Source organism: Artemia franciscana, chromosome 16 (assembly GCF_032884065.1).
Source record: "Artemia franciscana chromosome 16, ASM3288406v1, whole genome shotgun sequence".
NCBI classification, from domain to species: Eukaryota; Metazoa; Arthropoda; class Branchiopoda; order Anostraca; family Artemiidae; genus Artemia; species Artemia franciscana.
This window is the reverse complement of record NC_088878.1, coordinates 3,805,516-3,826,663: the sequence shown is the minus strand read 5'-3', so window position 1 is coordinate 3,826,663 and position 21,148 is coordinate 3,805,516. Positions and strand designations below refer to the sequence as shown.

General features: G+C 36.5%; 1 protein-coding gene across 2 annotated transcripts in view; it reads left to right on the top strand.

Moving 5' to 3' along the window:
* Positions 1 to 21,148, top strand: part of LOC136036921 (ras-specific guanine nucleotide-releasing factor RalGPS2-like) — a 147,499-nt gene that overhangs the window by 12,346 nt on the left and 114,005 nt on the right. For both annotated transcript variants that reach the window (XM_065719301.1, XM_065719300.1), the window contains exons 2-3: positions 2,717 to 2,994; positions 11,689 to 11,807. In XM_065719301.1, the coding sequence (XP_065575373.1) occupies positions 2,717 to 2,994; positions 11,689 to 11,807 (397 nt within the window). The remainder of the gene's footprint in view (positions 1 to 2,716; positions 2,995 to 11,688; positions 11,808 to 21,148) is intronic.

Sequence of the window (21,148 nt, the reverse complement as noted above, 5' to 3'; positions counted from 1 at the left end):
AGTGTTTTACAGTGTTGATTCTAATTGGATGTTTTGTTGGAATGTGAATTCTTAAGGAGTTTTAGCTCTTTTTAAAATTTTGGCAAACTTGTCTTCAAAATAACATTTTACTTTTTAATATCAATGAAATAATAATTACCATTCCTGAAGCAGCCACAAATGAAAATTTTTTCTCACCAGACAATCATTTTTACCATCACGTCTTTAAAGTTTTGCTCCCTATAGGATGTTTTGAGCACCTTTAAGGGTCCTAAATGGAATTTGCCCTAGAATCCATTGTTGAATTTGGAAAGAGCATAAAAAGGCATCAGGTAATGGATTCCTTTTATGGAAATATTTATATATTTAGGCCACCCATTTTTGATCACCCTTAGAAGACTACTGAAAATGTAGATACCACTGTAAACTTGTCATCAGTTTGCGTTTTTCCATTACACTAGACCTTTTTAATAAAGAACAAGGTGTCACTTTAAGGGCTCAAATTAAATTTTGCAAAATAAGGGATTAGTGTTCAAGCAGAACCAGTATTAGTTTACAACGAAGGGATTAGAACAAGCACAAATAATCCAATGACACTATCACCCTCTATCCAGCTAAGCAAAGAAAGGAATTAAAATTTCCCACTGCCTCTAATCTACTCAACTGACTTCATTTGCATCAAAAGACAAAATAGAATACAATAATACACACAATAGAATACAATAGTACATACAATACAATACACACAATAAGAGTCCTAATTCCTGGTGTGTTGGAATCAAAAGAAGCATATAAAATCTATACTTTTGTGGTCAAAAGGGTGCCAACAAAATTAGACAAGAAAAAATTGTCAATTAGAACAATAAAAAAAAATATCTGTCGTGAATCTGGCTTCTGGTCTCTCTGATGGTGATTCTGAATCTGGCACCTGAGGATTATTGATTAGTGCTTCTTTCTGCTATTTTCCAAAAAGTTCTTGGCCAAATTTAACAAGATTTTCATTGATTAACAAAATCATTTTCAATTTATTAATTAATTAATATTTATTTTTTATTATTATTTTAATTTAATTGTAATTAGTTTTTTTAACTTGTTTGTGTTTTATAAATTGTTTTCATTTATTAACTGCATTATCTACTTTATTAAAAACGAAATTTCTAAAATTACAAAACAATTATAACCATTAGATTATTTGTTTAAAATTTTGTATCTCAAATTTCTTAACCCCGGGCAAGTTCCCCCTCTTTTCCTCCCGTAAACTGGCTCTAAAAAAATACACCCCCACTCAATCAACATATGCTATATCATTAAAGTGCAAGCCAATTCTTATCTCAAGAGAACTACAAAAAAACTGGTAACAGTCTACGCATGGCCAATGCGGCCAACACAGCTACGCATGCTCCTCCTCCAACCTAGTCTATTCAAGGCCTCCATCTTTACACCCTCCCAGGAAGTTCATATTTCCTTTAAATCTTTATTTATGACATCCTCCCAACCCACACAAGGACGACCTGCTTTTCGTGTAGCCCCAGACGGTTGGCCAAAAAGGACTATCTTTGGCAATCTGTCATTCTTCATCCGCAGAGCGTGGCCTAGCCATCTCACCTACTGTTTGAAATACGGTCATTCTTGTAAAAGAATTGAATAAGAAAATAAAAGACATGGAAAAAGCTATGCTATTGTGACAACTGCACCCCTCTCACAGATGGGGTGAGATATAGGCTGAGGCTATGTGCACAACTTTTTTTCATCATAACTGTATTTGGATCCAGCTTGCATTTGATTTTCAGTTTATTCACCAAGATATTCTTGATGTCTTACCATAAGATAGGGATTGATCTTGTGGAATTAATTAAGAAACATCATTGTATTTCTATTACAGGAAAGCACTGTCAATAGAAGAATACAAGTGTAAATTATCTTTACTGTCCAAAATGGTTCGGCCAGATAGCTAATTAGTTGTAGAGTCACAACTTACATTAAAACAAAATATCAAATAATTTTTCTTTAGGTTACACTATGTAACTCGGAGAAGAATGTAACTTTCATGGTATGGAAGAGATAGCCATTATATTAATTGAAATAAAACCAGCTAGAAAAAATTTATTGCTCATCCTGAATATATGGCCAACAAGGTCTCTGTTCACCGACACTGCCTTTAAAAATTAAACCCCAACTTGATTTTAGTATCCTTGACAAATAATTTAGCTCACACTTTGACCTTCAGAAAAAAAACTGACGAAGCTCTACAGATCTAAATCTTCAAATATCAGATATTGAGAATTTGCATGCCTGTTTACAGGAATAACATTTATCGAGTGCAAGTAATGATATCGGTCTTAGTATAAAGATGTTGTCTTAGCATAAGGTTGAAAATATGGAAAGTTCAGCTACCTGGAAACATGACAATTTCTTAGACAAAAAATGAAAGTGTGAAGTAACTATGTAATTTTTTTTAAAAATTTAAGCACAACATACATTCCCCAATATTTCAGTTTTTTTTTAAAGATTCCGCCTTCCTAACTCGCAAAACAGATCATTAATGGCAATTGCTTTCTAGAACACAGAATTTGCCATTTTCTGTTGTAACTTAGCTTTGCTGAAGAAGTAATTTAAAGTGTTTTGATGTTTTGGTGTTTAAAGATAAAAGTGTTTTTTTTTAGTATTTTCATTTTCCTACCATACAAATATTTTCAGCCTCCGTGTTTTCTAATTTAGTATATTTCCCCTTTTTCAGGATAGTGAAGAAGACTGCTCAAATGGTAAAAAATACTCATATGCAACCTTGAGGAACTCACCCCTTTCTGCTAATGAAGTAGCCTCATCTCTATCAACATCCTTGACTTTGTTCTCATTGAGCTGCATTGGAGGTGACAATGTCTTCAAGTTACCTTCAGAATCAAAATCCTCACCTTGTAGGAGTAAAAGGAAAGTACTAGATAGCAAGTTGAAAAGGAACCAGTCCTTCCAAGTTCAGTACACTGAGAGGAAAGATGCTGTTAATGCACAATATAGGTGAAGTTTTGGTATATTTTAATTGATATTCATATGTTATTACATTAATATTTTAATATAAATTAATTATTCCTTATTCATTAAATTTGTATTTTAACTAATATTTTATATTTTAGGTAATGTTTTCATTTTTTCGTAAGTAAGCATTTACATTTAATTTAATATTTTATTACCTTTAGGTAGGGGAGAAGGTCTGGTTAGGATTGGATTTCATAAAAATAGACTAATGTGTAGTAAAAGGAGACACAGGGACTGTAGATCCTTTTTAGGAATAATTGAAGATTACTTTGAAATAAGAAAGATTTAAAGTGTACCTAGTGCATCTGAACACTTACTATTATTTATTTCTATGGATTACTTTTATTTTTTTTTATCGTTTGCTTTTCATTTATTACTATTATTTTTCAGCACACTTTTATGTTTATTCTTGGATTATATTATATTCCCGAGTATAGAAGTCATATATTTGGAAACTTTTAGTTATAGGTATGTTCTGAAATCCATCTACCATACTTCTTTTTATTGATTATATTTTATGAAATCAAGCCCAAACGTGTGAAGGGTGGAGTGTTGATGGCTGTTCTTCCCATAAATTGGATTTGGAGCACTAAACTATTGTTAGTACTAACAACTCACAGCAGCACCAACCCGCCTGAAGTCAATACAGCTGCGTACACTCCTCCTCCATCCCAGACTATTTCAAGCCCTCTTTACATTCTCCCAAAAAATTCTAGTTTCCTTCAAATCCTTTTTTACGACATCTTCCCATCCTATTTGGAGATAAAATTTTGAAAGATGAAAACATTTTGTTTATAAGTTGAAGAGTCGTAGGCACTAACCATTTCGGGTATAATTAATAAATCTTTTAATTTTAATTGCCAATATTTAAGTTCATTTTGTTTCTCCTGTGTAAAATTTTTTAGTTTTATGCATGTGACACATTTGAAGTTCGTTACTTTGTGATGAATAAATCTTAATATACTACAACTTTTACAGGCCTTGACATGCCGGCCGTTCAACTTGTCATTAACCATAATGTACTTCATGTTGCAAAAGAATATATGCATCGAGTTGGTCTTATTGTCTTGCCCAAAATGGATGACTGAAAAGTTTGGATAGCCATAGAAATTTGGTTATTGGCCTTTTCAGTTTCCCCTTTGTCCACACCCCATAACATACCAAAAAAAATTTGAAAAATTTATATAAATACTTGGCTCTTTAAGAAATAAAAAAAAATAAACAAACCACTTTTTACACTTAAACACGAACAGAAATTATTCTGTACATAAGGGGGGCTGCGGCTTCCTCAAAACTTGCTTTTTATGCTAAAGTTTTAAAGTTATCTCAAAGAATATGATATTATATGCCTCAAAGAACATTTTTTGTCAGCAGACAAAAGGGAATTGATCAAAGTCTCGTCGGATTGCACCGTGTTTTTCTCTGTGGCAAAGATAACGGCAGCGTATGAAAGCCTCTCCGGTGGCCTTGGGATTTTGACTCGCTTACCCTGCGAATTAATTGAAGCAGGTGATCATATTCTTACAGTTTCATATGTGAATACGTCCATTATGAATGTTTACCTACCAAAAAACTATCGTAACGAGAAATCAGACGCGAAGTCTTGAGGGCTTCCAAGAAAGTGTGTAAGCTGTTCAAGAAAAACGCAAAATCCGCAGTCACGCGTTCGATATTAATAGGTGATTTTAACTGTGATTAAATAAAAAAAAACTAATTTGTTTAGCTGAAATTAAGGAGCGACATTAAAACTTAAAACGAACAGAAATTACTCCGTATATGAAATGGGTTGTCCCCTCCGCAATCCCTCGCTCTTTACGCTAAAGTTTGACTCTTTGCCACAATTCTACTTTTTAAAACAATTAAAAACTTTAGCGCAAAGAGCGAGGGATTGCGGAGGGGACAACCCATTTCATATACGGAGTAATTTCTGTTCGTTTTAAGTTTTAATGTCGCTCCTTACTTTCAGCTAAAAAAAATAGTTTTTTTTTATTTAATTTCTGAACGTTTTTGAATTAATGCATGTTTGGTTTTGGCTCTCCGCACATAAATGATTAAAATGAAATTTGTATATTAATTCTTCTTTTGGCTAAATGGCTTTCTCTTAGTTTTGATCAGATGATTTTGAGAAATAAGGGGTGGAGAAGGAGGTCTAGTTGCCCTCCAATTTTTTGGTTACTTAAAAAGGCAACTAGAACTTCTAATTTTTAACGAACGTTTTTATTAGTAAAAAATATACGTAACTTAAGAATTAACTTACGTAACAAACTTTCATAATCTTATATTTTTATTATGTATACGAGGGGGTTTGTACCCTCGTTAATACCTCGCTCTTTACACTGAATCGTAAGTTTTGTCCCAATTCTTTAAGAATGACCTCTGAATCAGAAAGGCCGTAGAATACATAGTTGAAACTACTAAAAATACTTTAGCATAAAGAGCGAGGTATTTGTCTCCTCGTAAATACCTCGCTCTTTATGCTAAAGTATTTTTAAAACCCCTCATATGCATAATAATCTCTGTTCATTTTAAGTTTCAATGCTACTCCTTCCTTTCATTTGAAAAAACGTTTTCATGTTTATTTTTCATTGTTTTCTTATAGTAATGCTAGAAAATCCTGCGCCCTTTTCATTGAATTTTTCTTCCCCCATGAAAGATTCCTCCAAGGAAAGATCCTTCAACCTAGCCCCCTCCCCTCAGCTCCACCCCCAACAAAATAAAATCCCCCTGAAAATGTCTGTACACTTCCCAATAACCATTACTATATGTAAACACTGGTCAAAGTTTGTAACTTGCAGCCCCTCCCCCAGGGATTGTGGGGGAGTAAGTCATCCCCAAAGACATAGTTATTACGGTTTTCGACTATGCTGAACAAAATGGCTATCTCAAAATTTTGATCCGTTGACTTTGGGAAAAAATGAGCGTGGGAGGGGGCCTAGATGCCCTCCAATTTTTTGGTCACTTAAAAAGGGCACTAGAACTTTTCATTTCCGTTAGAATGAGCCCTTTTGCGACATTCTAGGACCACTTGGTCGATACAATGACCCCTGGGAAAAAAAACAACAAACAAACAAATAAACACGCACCCGTGATTTGTCTTCTGGCAAAAAATACAAAATTCCACATTTTTGTAGATAGGAGCTTGAAACTTCTACAGTAGGGTTCTCTGATACGCTGAATCTGATGGTGTCATTTTCGTTAAGATTCTACGACTTTTAGGGGGTGTTTCCCCCTATTTTTTTAAATAATGCAAATTTTCTCAGGCTTGTAACTTTTGATGGGTAAGACTAAACTTGTTGAAACTTATATATTTAAAATCAGAATTAAAATGCGATTCTTTTGATGTAGCTATTGATATCAAAATTCCATTTTTTAGAGTTTTGGTTACTATTGAGCCGGGTCGCTCCTTACTACAGTTCGTTACCACGAACTGTTTGATTTGACCAATTTGACTCATTAGTTGACAAAAATAAATCCTATACCTATGTTGGTCTTAGCTCTTCAACTTCGAACGTCGATCATGTTGTTTCTTCCTTTCCCATTAAACAAGCCCGTGTACTTCTTGAAGGCTACTACTCTGACCACTTACCTATTTGTGTGACAATTGAGTGCAATGTCGAAAGCAAAGCCTCGCAAGAGGAAAAGTTGTTTATGTTCAAGACTGGAGTCACGTTGATCGCCTGTTATTCATGTCCGAGTGTGACACGTTCCTCAACAGAACTAAAGTTCCTTTTTACCTACTTGGTTCAGAATGCAGGTCTTATAGTAGTGAGTGTGAGATCGAAATACAGCTTACGAATTATCTTGCAGAAATCAACCACGCGCTTCGATGCGTGGAAAAGTGTGCTGTCCGATCTAGACGTGTTCGCAAAAAGACGGAAGTCACCGACTGGTCTAAAAATCCTAGTCTTGTTGCAGCTTGCTTTTCATCTAAATTTTTACTCCGAATCTGGAGTGAATCCAATAAACCGCGCTCCGCTATAGTAAACGAATTGCGTTTGAAGACAAAAAGAAAGTCCACAAGAGCCCTTAAGGACCACAAAATAATGTTGACTAAAAGAAAAATATCGATGAGATAACTAGTGATCCTTCACTTTTGTTGGAAAATTTTAAATGCAGTGATCGGGCTTCTGTCGGTAGTATTAAAAAAAAGAAGCTGGATTGATTATTATAGAACTGAGTTTTCGTCGCCTGAACTTGTTGCGGAAAGTAAATATGAAAAAGAGCTTGACCGTTTGCTTGCTAATTCTATGCGCTTTGCCTTTATGTTAACGTCGTTTGATATTAAGTTTACTCTAAAAAATTAAGAAAAAATAATCTGCCGATGTTGATTGAATACCTGCTAAACACTTCTAAAATTGCAGCATGTTTCGTTACTTTTTCTAATGTATATTTCTTCTGGTATTGTGCCTCAACAGCTTTGTATTGACCAGAATTCACCTATATCTAAAAAAAAAGAAAAAAGATTTCGATGATTGTCCATCGTATCGGCCTATAACCGTTTCTTGCACTTCTTTTAAAACCTTTGAGTCTGTTATTCTTAGAGATATATCCCAAAAGTAATCTGTGCCTGCGCATCAGTTCAGTTTTCAAAAAGGGTTTAGTTTTGAGTATGCTCTTTTTTCCCTTTTTAAAGTTCTTGTACATGTGGAAGTTTCTTAGGATTTTCTTGTTCTATGCGCACTGGACATAGCCAGAGCATTTGATTCGTGAATTTCTGCGCAGATTTTAGTAGAATCTCTAAGGAGAGGGGTTGACTTCTCAGTTACAAAGTGTCTTTGAAACAAGTATAAACATCTTCGTGCCAAACTGAAGTGTGGCTCAGAGTTTTTCAATGTACTAAAGAACGTTAGACAAGGAGGTCTTACTTCCCCCGCGCTTTTTAATTACTCAGTCATTCCAGCCCAAAGCTCTATAAGTCCACTTGTATATACAGGGGGTTTAGACGTGTCTTTACTTGCTTATGCTGATGATATTCTGAATCTGAATCGCATTTTCTCTGGTTGTGAGAGCACTTTCTCGAAGTTATAACTAGAATTTCAGCAGATTGGTTTAAGTTTTAATATGGATAAAACTGTAGCTGTCGGTTTCAACCTCGAAGGATGCTCTGATAAATCCCTCCAACTTACCGAAACTTGTATCCCCCTCTCTGAAAGTCTTATTTACCTGGGAATGCCCTTTGGAAATTCAATTAGAGAAACTATTAAGCTTGCCTTCTAAAATCTTGAAAAAAAGACAAGGATTTTTTTATGCGTCACTTGTCTCTGATGTTACACACCTTAGTTGTTTCCATCTTTCTAAATTTTACAATAGTCTAACTTTGCCTCATCTTCTTGCTCTGTCTCCTATTTAGCAACTATTTTCTGCTTCGAAATAAACTTGTTTGCCGGATTTATTTTAAATTTGCTAAATTCTTTTTTGCATATGCCCCTTGGACTAGTAACTCTTTTTTGTCCCAAAAATTTAAACTCATCTTTCCATCTACAATTATGGATAAAAAAGTGAATGATTTTAAATCTTCCGCCTGTAAACTTAATCACGATTGATCTTCTCTATTCTTATGATATTAGGATTGAATTGTAATTGTTAAGTCCTATGATTTATATCCTATGTGTTTTGTGTTATGATTGTGTTGTGTTTCGGATCTTATGATTATATTCTTATGATTGTAAAAGCTACTTATTTTCGTTCAATGTACAAATTTTCTTCTCTTTTCTCTTTTTTCCCTTATGTTGTACTCAGTCATTTAGAGGATCTGCGCCATTTTTGACAGGTTATGAATAAATTAAATTGAGTTGAATAGCTATCTCAAACACAAAACACAGTTGTGCATGCTATTATTGCCTTAGAACTACAGTTTATTTTTCTCAGTGATGGGCTAAGAGTTTCGATTTCTATTCAACCGAGTTGCTCCTTACTGACAGTTTGTTACCACAAACTGTTTGGCAATCAACAACTACTATCGCTACAACTACAAACAGCTTGTTGTAGACACAAAGCTGCCTGAGGAAAACACAGCTGTGCATGCTATTATTGCCTTAGAACTACAATTTATTTTTCTCAGTGATGGGCTAAGAGTTTCGATTTCTATTCAACCGAGTTGCTCCTTACTGACAGTTTGTTACCACAAACTGTTTGGCAATCAACAACTACTATCGCTACAACTACAAACAGCTTGTTGTAGACACAAAGCTGCCTGAGGAAAACACAGCTGTGCATGCTATTATTGCCTTAGAACTACAATTTATTTTTCTCAGTGATGGGCTAAGAGTTTCGATTTCTATTCAACCGAGTTGCTCCTTACTGACAGTTTGTTACCACAAACTGTTTGGCAATGAACAACTACTATCGCTACAACTACAAACAGCTGGATGTAGACACAAAGCTGCCTGAGGAAAACACAGCTGTGCATGCTATTATTGCCTTAGAACTACAGTTTATTTTTCTCAGTGATGGGCTAAGAGTTTCGATTTCTATTCAACCGAGTTGCTCCTTACTGACAGTTTGTTACCACAAACTGTTTGGCAATCAACAACTACTATCAATGCAACTACAAACAGCTTGTTGTAGACACAAAGCTGCCTGAGGAAAACACAGCTGTGCATGCTATTATTGCCTTAGAACTACAGTTTATTTTTCTCAGTGATGGGCTAAGAGTTTCGATTTCTATTCAACCGAGTTGCTCCTTACTGACAGTTTGTTACCACAAACTGTTTGGCAATCAACAACTACTATCGCTGCAACTACAAACAGCTTGTTGTAGACACAAAGCTGCCTGAGGAAAATACAGTTGTGCATGCTATTATTGCCTTAGAACTACAATTTATTTTTCTCAGTTGATGGGCAAGCCCCTTTATGCTGAGTAAGTACTGCTTGGATTGAGTAAGAACCCCTCCCCAAAATAGTATTCGGACAAAGCCCAAGTTTTTGACTCTAACTCTTAGTAAGCTCTCTTCCAGCCCAGCTTCCGTAAGCTTGCCCTTTTCTAATGATGAAGATTTTTCGGAACTGTTTTTTTTTTGTCGTTGTGATAAAGAAGGAGTTGGCAAATCACTTAATATAGAATGCTTGATCCAGGCAACCGAAGGGCTTTATAACAAGTTTGATCGTGGGTGTTAAATCGCTTGATAAAAACTGCGCTCAGACAGACAAAGAATGGCTACTATTGGTACCTTCGAAACAGGCAGCCAAAAAAATTTTAGTTGTTCTCAAAAGGACCCACAAAGTTGAAAAGCGTGTTGTTAATTTTCTGTTCTTTGGCACCGTAAACTGCTTATAAAGTAATTTGATAGAAGGTGGGCTAAAAGACTTGAAGGGTTGTGAGAAAGCAGTTGATGTGCAGAACGTCGCCAGCAGAGTATCCTTCTAAAAGTTCACTATCTGCTAGCATAGTGTCCCCGATTAAGGTTGGTTTCAAACTATTTTGTGTTGAAGAATTTCTTTTTGCCGAGAGGGTGTTATCAATGCCATCAAGTTGGCCACAAAGAATTCAAGTATACTTATAGGCCATGTTAATTTATAGGTAAATAAACAACTAAGAATTTGAAGCTTTGTATTAATTTAAAAATAAACAAATTAATTCATAGCTTAGAGTTTTAGATATTCCGTGATACATTTACTTCTTCCCAATTCCTGCTTGTTAACGAGATGTTAGGGTTAGCTTATATTTTATCCATATATTTCAGCAAGTCAGAGTACACTACTATAGATGTTACACGCTTGTATGTACAGAAATGTGAAATGTGTTTTTTTTTGCCAGAAGAAAGATCATGGCTGCTGTGTATCTGTTTATTTTTTCCCCAGATGTGGTCGTATCATCGTTTAAGATCAGGAGAGGACTTATTTGAACGGAGTTAAAAGTTCTGTGTAAAGTGACTATAGTGTTTTTTAACATATCATCAAAATTCACAATAATAACAGTAGACTAATGATAATTTTGTCAGTATATGATGAATTCAAAATCTAGACTCCCCAAAAAACGAATTCTATTTCAAGTTTAGACATGCCCAAACTTGATTTGGCATCCAGCCAAATCAAAACTTATGACCTTAACAAAGAGAAGCCTTTTTCCCCTCCAATATTTTGGTCACTTAAACAGGGAATTAGAACTTTTAATTTCCGTTCGAATGAGCCCACTCCCGATTTTTAGAACCACTGGGTCGATATGATCACTTTTTGGAAAAAAAAAAAACAAACAAATAACCATGCATCCGTGATCTTGCTTCTGGCAAATAACCGCAAAATTCCATATTTTTGCTGATAGGAGCTTGAAATCTCTGCACTAGGGTTCTCTGATACGCTGAATCTGATGTTTTTATTGTTGTTAAGAAAATTTGACTTTTAAGGGGTGTCTTCCCACTTTTTGGAAAATCAGACAAAGTTTCTCACTGACAAGTAACACTAAACTTAATGAAACTTTTTTCCTTGAGATCAGCATAGTACGCTGGTTTTTTAAATGTATTTATTGGCATCAAAATTCCGTTATTTGAGTTTCGACTAGTATCGACCTGTGTTGTTCTTTACTTACAGTTCGTTACCACGACCTTTTTTATAATCTTGCTTAAATTACTATTGCGTGAAAGTGGGAGCAAACCACTTAAATGGCCATAAGGTTTTTTGTACAGTTTCTCAGTGTGGCAACGATTGATCATATGTCATGCTCAGAATATTTCTTTTTAGCTCTCGGAGTCTTCCAGCAGCTGCAAGAACTTTCAAATTTTCATGTATGGACTCACGAACATCTGACATTGACAGTCCAATTAACAGCGAACTGGGTGATGATTCTCCTTTCACTAAAAGTGAGTTCTTTTTCCGATTGATTTTAAATATAGTCTAATTTCTGCTGTATTTGTGAATGCATTGATTGTATTAAATTTTGTATTCTCCGCATACTTGCACAAACATGCGGATTGGGGTGTTATAGCTGAGATGGCTTTTAAGAATAATAGATTGGAAGATTTTAGTTTAAGATCCACTTTCTATAGCCCCCTCCCTGAAAAAATCCTCTTTCTTCTTTTCTTTTCATCACCTCCGTGATAAAGGGTGCCCAGAGGAATGGCTACCCCGTTTCCGTAGCTCAAAGCAATAAGTGGAATATTACTTGGAGAATATTTTTTATTTAAGACGTTATTATTTATGTTACTGGGTTGCTATAGCTTTTTTCTGTCAAAAGGTCCATCTGTCTTTTAAAGTTTAGAGTTCTCTTGTATATGTCATTGCAATGAAAACAAGAAAAAAATTGTGACAAAGAAAATTTCTATTTAGGCTTTATTTTACTCTTACGAGTCCGAAAAAGAGTTAAGCAAGAAAGAACAGTGCCTGTTATCCTAGGACTAGCTTAAAGAACAGATGATTTAAAGGGGATGCAGGGGCAGGGAGACCTGGGTATTCGTGTTTTAAGATAGCTACGTATGTCATGATGCCGTCGGTAATGTGATGCAGAGGGTTGTCTCCCATGTCATCTACGTAGAGAATGAGAGTGTTGGTCCCAGGCTACTGCCCTACAGTACGCCTGCCTTTATTGATGTCTGCAGGAAGTGAACCTGACAAGAATAACCCACAGTGAACGACCAGAAAGAAAGCTCTCGATCATTTTTAACAAAGTCCTGCGGGTACAATACCCGTCAAGTTTCTTTAACAGGCCATGGTGCCATACCCTGTTAATAACTTTAGTGATTTCGAATTACAGTTGCTTTATTTCTGAGAATTTCAAGCTCGGCGACAAGCTTCCTGCCCTTTTCGGGCTTTTATTGTGGGACAGAATTGCTGAAAGCGATATTTTACTGAGGAGCATTCTTTTTTTGTCATCCAGAAAGGCCACCAGCAATTTAAATTACATCTCTAATTATCCCTCTCCCGATATTACGATTTCTGCTCCGACAGGCTGCCCGTTAAACAGTAAGAAAATACGCATCCGTGACTATGCATCTCAAGAAAATTACGAAATTTTGTTTTATATGGAGAGGAGCTTGACACTTCTGCTCCAAAGGTCTTAGCCATTTTGAGTTTCATTGTTTAATTAAGGTTGCACCCTTTTTATGGCACTTGGTATTAACCAAGTGACATACAGCAATCGCAAATTCTGTCGGTCTTTCGGTCCCGGTTTTGCCACTTTAGGCACTTCCAGGTAAGCTAGGACGATGAAATTTGGCAGGCGTATCAGGGACCGGACCAGATTAAATTAGAAATAGTCGTTTTCCCGATTTGACCATCTGGGGGGGGGGGAGTGGGGGCCCGTTAATTCGGAAAACATTGAAGTATTTTTAACTTACAAACGGTTGATCAAATCTTAATGAAATTTGATGTTGGAAGGATATCATGTCTCAGAGCTGTTATTTTAAATCCCGACCGGAACTGGTGATATTGGGAGGGGGAAACCTAAAATCTTGGAAAACACTTAGAGTGGAGGGATCGGGATGAAACTTGGTGGGAAAAATAAGCATAAGTCCTAGATACATGATTGACATAACCGGAACGGATCCGATCTCTTTGGGGTGGTTGGGGGGGGGGGGCTAATTCTGAAAAATTAAAGAGAATGAGGTATTTTTAACTTGCGAACGGGTGATCGGATCACAATGAAATTTGATATTTAGAAGGATATTGTGTCTTAGAGCTCTTATTTTAAATCCCGACCAGATCTGGTGACATTGAGGGGGGGGGGAGTTGGGAGGGGGAGACCCAAAACTTGGAAAACACTTAGAGTGGAGGGATCGGGATGAAACTTGACGGGAAAAATAAGCACAAGTCCTAGATACATGATTGACATAACCGGAACGGATCCGCTCTCTTTGGAGTAGTTGGGGGGGGGGTTAATTATGAAAAATTAGAAAAAATGATGTATATTTAACTTACGAACGGGTGATTATTTTAAGTAGCTCTTATTTTAAGTCCCGACCGGATCTGGTGACATTGGGGGGAGTTTGGGGTGGTAGGGAACCTAAAATGATGGAAAACGCTTAGATTGGAGGGATCGGGATGAAACTTGGTGGGAAAAATAACCAGAAGTCTCAGATACGTGATTTACATAATTGGAACGGATTCGCTCTATTGGGGGGAGGTTAATTCAGAAAAATTAGTAATCCAGCGTAATTAGGGAGGGCTGTTGGGGGGGGACTGGAAATCTTAGTAAATACTTAAAGCGGTGAGATCAGGATGAAACTGGATGGGAAGAATAAAAACCTGTCTAAGATACGTGTCTACCGGACCGGATCTGCTCTCTTTGGGGTAGTGGGGGGGGGGGGTTAATTCTGAAAAACTAAAAAAATGAGGTATTTTTAACTTACGAACGGGTGATATGATCTCAATGAAATTTGATATTTAGAAGGATATCGTGTCTCAGAGCTCTTATTTCAAATCCCGACCGAATCTGGTGGCATTTTGGGAGAGTTGGAAAGGGGAAACCTAAAACTTGGAAAACACTTAGAGTCGAGGGATCGGGATGAAACTTGGTGGGAAAAATAAGCACAATTCCTAGATACATGATTGACATAACCGGAACGGATACGCTCTCTTTGGGGTAGTGGGGGGGGGGGGGTAATTCTAAAAAATTAGAAAAAATGAGGTATTTTTAACTTACGAACGGGTGATAGGATCTCAATGAAATTTGATATTTAGAAGAATATCGTGTCTCAAAGCTCTTATTTTAAGTCCCGACTTGATCTGGTGACATTGGCGGGAGTTTGGGGCGGGGAAACCTAAAATGATGGAAAACGCTTAGATTGGAGGGATTGGGAGGGATCAGGTAGGAAAAATAACCAGAAGTCTTAGATACGTGATTTACATAACTGGAACGGATCTGCTCTATTGGGGGAGCGGGGGGGTTAATTCAGAAAAATTAGAAATCCAGCGTAATTGGGGGGGGCAGTCTGGGGGAATCGGAAATCTTAGAAAATACTTAAAGCGGTGAGATCAGGATGAAACTGGATGGGAAGAATAAAAACCTAAGATACGTGACTGACATAACCGGACAAGTTCTGCTCTCTTTGGGGTAGTTGGGGGGTGGGGGTTAATTCTGAAAAACTAAAAAAAATGAGGTATTTTTAACTTACGAACGGGTGATCGGATCTCAATGAAATTTGATATTTAGAAGGATATCGTGTCTCAAAGCTCTTTATTTTAAGTCGCGACCGGATCTGGTGACATTGGGTGGATCTTGGGGTGGAGGAACCTAAAATGATGGAAAACGCTTAGATTGGAGGGATCGGGATGAAAATTGGTGGGAAAAATAAGCAGAAGTCTTATATACGTGATTAACATAATTGGAACGGGTCCGCTCTATTGGGGGGGGGGGTAATCCTGAAAAATTAGAAAAAATGATTTTTAAATTACGAAGGAGTAATCGGATCGTCATGAAACTTTATATTTAGAGGGAAATCATAACTCAGATCTCTTATTTTAAATCTCAACCGGATCCAGCGTAATTGGGGGGGTGGAAATCTTAGAAAATACTTAAAGTGGAGAGATCAGGATGAAACTGGGTGGGAATAATAAAAAAAAGTCTATGATACGTAACTGACATAATCGAACCGGATCCGCTCTCTTTGGTGGTATTGGGAGGGGGGGGGGTAATTCGAAAAAATGAGATATTTGTAACTTACGAACGGGTGATCAGATCTTAATGAAATTTGATATTTAGAAGGATTTTGTGCTTTAAAGCTCTTATTTTAAATTCCGACAAGATCCTGTGACATTGGGGGGACTTGGAGGGGGAAACCGGAATTCTTGGAAAACGTGAAAATCCGTTACTCAGATCTTTTATTTTAAATCTCAACCTTATCCAGCGTACTTGGGGGGGCAGTTGGGGGGTACCGGAAATCTTTGAAAATACTTAAAGCGGTGAGATCAGGATGAAACTGGATGGGAAGAATAAAAACCTATAACCGGACCGGATCTGCTCTCTTTGGTGGAGGTGGGGGGGGGGGGTAATTTTGAAAATTGATGTATTTGTAACTTACGTAAGGGTGACCAGATCTTAATGAAATTTGATATTTAGAAGAATCTTGTGTTTCATGGCTCTAATTTTAAATTCTTACCAGATCCTGTGACATTGGGGGGATTGGAGGGGGAATCCGGAATTCTTGGAAAACGTGAAAATTGGGGTATTTTTATCTTACGAATAGGTGATCGGATCTTAATGAAATTTTACATTTAGAAGGAATTCATGTCTCAGAGCTCTTATTTCAAATCCCGACTAGATCTTTTGACATTAGGGGGAGTTGGAGGGGGAAATCTTGGAAAACACTGAGTGGAGGAATCGGGATGAAGCTTGGTGGATAGAATAAGCAAATGTCCTTGATACGTGATTGACGGAACCGTACTGGATTCGCTCTCGTTGGGGGAGTTGGGGGGAGGGGCTCAGTGATTTGGCGAGTTTGGTGCTTCTGGACGTGCTAGGACGATGAAAATTGGTAAACATCGTGACTCAGAGCTCTTATTTTAAATCCTGACCGTTATTAAGCCTCTTATCAAACAGTTCGTGGTAACGAACTGTAGTAAGGAGCGACCCGGCTCAATAGTAACCAAAACTCTAAAAAATGGAATTTTGATACCAATAGCTACATCAAAAGAATCGCATTTTAATGCTGGTTTTAAATATATAAGTTTCATCAAGTTTAGTCTTACCCATCAAAAGTTACGAGCCTGAGAAAATTTGCGTTATTTTAGAAAATAGGGGGAAACGCCCCCTAAAAGTCATAGAATCTTAACGAAAATCACACCATCAGATTCAGCGTATCAGATAACCCTACTGTAGAAGTTTCGAGCTCCTATCTACAAAAATGTGGAATTTTGCATTTTTTGCCAGAAGGCAGATCACGGATGCGTGTTTATTTGTTTTTTTGTTTTTTTGTTTTTTTGTTTTGTTTTTTTTTTTTCCCAGGGGTGATCGTATCGACCCAGTTGTCCTAGAATGTTGCAAGAGGGCTCATTCTAACGGAAATGAAAAGTTCTAGTGCCCTTTTTAAGTGACCAAAAAAATTGGAGGGCACCTAGGCCCCCTCCCACGCTACTTATTTTCCCAAAGTCAACGGATCAAAATTCTGAGATAGCCATTTTATTCAGCGTAGTCGAAAAACCTTATAACTATGTCTTTGGGGACGACTTACTCCCCCACAGTCCCCGTGGGAGGGGCAACAAGTTACAAACTTTGACCTGTGCTTACATATAGTAATGGTTATTGGGAAGTATACAGGCGTTTTCAGGAGGATTTTTTTGGTTTGGGGGAGGGGTTGAGAAGAGGGGGATATGCTGGGGGAACTTTCCTTCGAGAATTTGTAATGGGAGAAGAAAATTTCCATGAAGGGAGAGCAGGATTTACTAGCATTATTAAAAAAAAAAACAATTAAAAAATAAAAGTGAAAAAGCTTTTTCAGCTGGAAGTAAGGAACAGCAATAAAACTGAAAACAAACAGAAATTATTACCCATATGAGGGGCTCACCTCCTTCTAATACCTCGCTCTTTACGCTAAAGTATTTTCGGTAATTTCAACTACTTATTCTACGGCTTTTGTGATTCAGGGGGTCATTCTTAATGAATTGGGATAAAATTTAAGCTTTAGTGTAAAGAGCGAGGTACTGACGATGGGGCGAATCCCCTCATGTATGTAATAAAAACATGAGAATACAAAAGTTCTTTACGTAAGCTAATTTATAAGTTACGTAAATCTTTTACCAATAAAAAGATTCGTAAAAAATTAAAAGTTCTAGTTGCCTTTTTAATTAACCAAAAAATCGGGGGGCAACTAGGCTTCGTCCCCCGCTCTTTTTTTCTCAAAATCATTCGATCAAAATTATGAGAAAGCTATTGAGCCAAAAAAAAAATATGCAAATTTCGTTTTGATCATTCCTCTGCGGAGAGCCAAAATCAAAACATGCATTGATTCAAAAACGTTCAGAAATTAAATAAAAAAAACAAGTTTTTTCAACTGAAAGTAAGGAGTGACATCAAAACTTAAAACGCACAGAAATTACTTCGTATATGAAAGAGGCTGCTTCCTCATCAACGCCCCGCTCTTTACGCTAAAGCTTTTTACTGTTTTAGAAAGAAGAATTGAGAGAAAGAGTCAAACTTTAGCGTAAAGAGCGGGGCGTTGATGAGGAAGCAGCCTCTTTCATATACGAAGTAATTTCTGTGCGTTTTAAGTTTTGATGTCACTCCTTACTTTCAGTTGAAAAAACTTGTTTTTTTTATTTAATTTTCCTTATAAATCAATCTGTTGATTCATAGAATTTTGTTAGAGCTCATACCATATGATCTCTTGGCTCTTAGCTCTTCATGGCTCATCACAAGTGCCATAGGAGCTCTTAGCTCTTGTTTGGTATTGTGTCTACCCTTTAAAAATATAAGAACTGGTCTTACTCCAGTAACTTCTGACGAGGTTAAGTCAAAATTAATTAATTCTGCACATCCAAAATTAGTATAGAAAGTATATTTTTTAAATTTCGTTAATTTAATGAAAATTTCGTTCTTTAATTTTTGGTTTCGATTTCCCAGGGTTATTCTTTGCGTACCGTTCATTACCACGAACGGTCTGATGGATTTACTGTCGTAGAGGATTGCCTCTAAAGAGGCTTTGTAGGCCTCTAGAAAATATGTTCATATGCTTTCTTTGTGTTTTCTAAATTTGTTCCAACAAATAAGTGGGTTTTCCTTCACTGAGTTTGTTATTATTGGAAAGTGAAGCAGCTAATCAAATATATTATATGCATATATAATGTGTGATATGTATATATAAAGTTCAGGTGAACTGTAGACTGCAACTTTATCATATTTAACTGAAGCCAGAGTCAATCCCGGAAAACGGCTTCAGTAATCCAGGTGTTAACGAGACTTAGTCAGATTCGTTATTATAGTCTATCTTAGTTAACGGAATAAGTTCGATAAGTCGATCGGATTTCTTGTGTGTCTTATTTGGTTCTTGCGATGATTAGCAGTTGTTTTTTTGAGAAAATTTAAAAAAAAGATCTATGTAACCTTGGAAAACGCAATTTTTTCGACAAGTCTATAGCTGTAGCTTGCCGTGAAAGGATTAGATACTTATATAGTTGGATTTGTTAGTTCCCGATCTATCTATTCACTAAGCCAGAATGATGATGCTACTTATATCCTTTCTTAGAGAATGATTTGAACTTGCTATGAAGTAGGAAAATTTCCCTATTTCGCTTGTCTGACGTTTCAAAAGTATTTCTAATCTATAAAGAAGAAAAAGGAAAATTCAGAAATATGTTTTGACAGATAAATAAATGGAATCTCAACTGTCTTATATAGCAAAATCGTCCTTCTTCGAAACATCAAAAATACAGGAAAAGTAGCATACAAAAAGTTGCAGAGGTTTTACAAACTTTGAGCTTAAGAAAAGATTTAGAGTTTTGTCCAGGATTGCCACTTAGTGAGAAAAATTTCACAAGATGTTAGTGATATTCTGGTTGATTTAGAGATTTTATTTTCTATAATCTGGTGCAAATTCAGTAATTGGCCACTTTAAAGATCACTAGAAATAGGTATGAATCACTAGAGATGGCAACCCTTTTCTGGGACTGCATACAGGACTCGACGCATTGTTTTATAGTTGTTTTTTTTTTTTTTATGGAAAAGTACACAAACTACATACTTTTCTTTTTTTAAGAGGGGTTCGTCCGTTGAAGCCACCCCTTCCCCCCTATGGTACGGTCTTGAAGCTAGATATAAGGCATGATTTTTTTTTTTCACAAAAGCAGAACTCCAATCTCAATTGAATCCAATCCTATCTGAATTCAAAAACAAAACAAGAATTGAAAATTTACTAAGCCTCAAAAATCCAGTGGGACTTGATGCTAAGCTTTAAAAGAAAAGGGGAAATGTCGGTTGATATTTTCTAGGTATTTTATAGCTCAATTTCACAACGATTTATGATTCTTCCTGAAAACGACAGCCAAATTGAGAATCCACTAATCACTCACACGTAGGTGATTGGTGGATCAAACAGTTCGTGGTAACGAACTGTAGTAAGGAGCGACCCGGCTCAATAGTAACCAAAACTCTAAAAAATTGAATTTTGATATCAATAGCTACATCAAAAGAATCGCATTTTAATGCTGATTTTAAATATATAAGTTTCATCAAGTTTAGTCTTACCCATCAAAAGTTACGAGCCTGAGAAAATTTGCCCTATTTAGGAAAATAGGGGGAAACACCCCCTACAAGTCGTAGGATCTTAGCGAAAATGACACCATCAGATTCAGCGTATCAGAGAACCCTACTGTAGAAGTTTCAAGCTCCTATCTACAAAAATGTGGAATTTTGTATTTTTTGCCAGAAGACAAATCACGGGTTCGTGTTTATTTGTTTGTTTTTTTTTTTTTTTTTTTTTTTTTTTCTTTTCCCCAGGGGTCATCGTATCGACCAAGTGGTCCTAGAATGTCGCAAGAGGGCTCATTCTAACGGAAATGAAAAGTTCTAGTGCCCTTTTTAAGTGACCAAAAAAATTGGAGGGCATCTAGGCCCCCTCCCACGCTCATTTTTTTCCCAATGTCAACGGATCAAAATTTTGAGATAGCCATTTTGTTCAGCATAGTTGAAAACCATAATAACTATGTCTTTGGGGATGACTTACTCCCCAACAATCCCTGGGGGAGGGGCTGCAAGTTACAAACTTTGACCAGTGTTTACATATAGTAATGGTTATTGGGAAGTGTACAGACGTTTTCAGGGGGATTTTATTTTGTTTGGGGGTGGGGCTGAGGAGAGGGGGCTATGTTGGAGGATCTTTCCTTGGAGGAATCTGTCATGGGGGAAGAAAAATTCAATGAAAAGGGCGCAGGATTCTCTAGCATTACAATAAGAAAACAATGAAAAATAAACATGAAAACGTTTTTTCAAATGAAAGGAAGAAGTAGCATTGAAACTTAAAACGAACAGAGATTATTACGCATATGAGGGGTTCTAAAAATACTTTAGCATAAAGAGCGAGGTATTTAGGAGGAGATAATTACCTCGCTCTTTATGCTAAAGTATTTTTAGTAATTTCAACTATTTATTCTACGGCCTTTCTGATTCAGGGGTCATTCTTAAAGAATTGGGACAAAACTTACGATTTAGTGTAAAGAACGAGGTATTAACGAGGGTACAAACCTCCTCATATACATAATAATAATTAAAGAATAT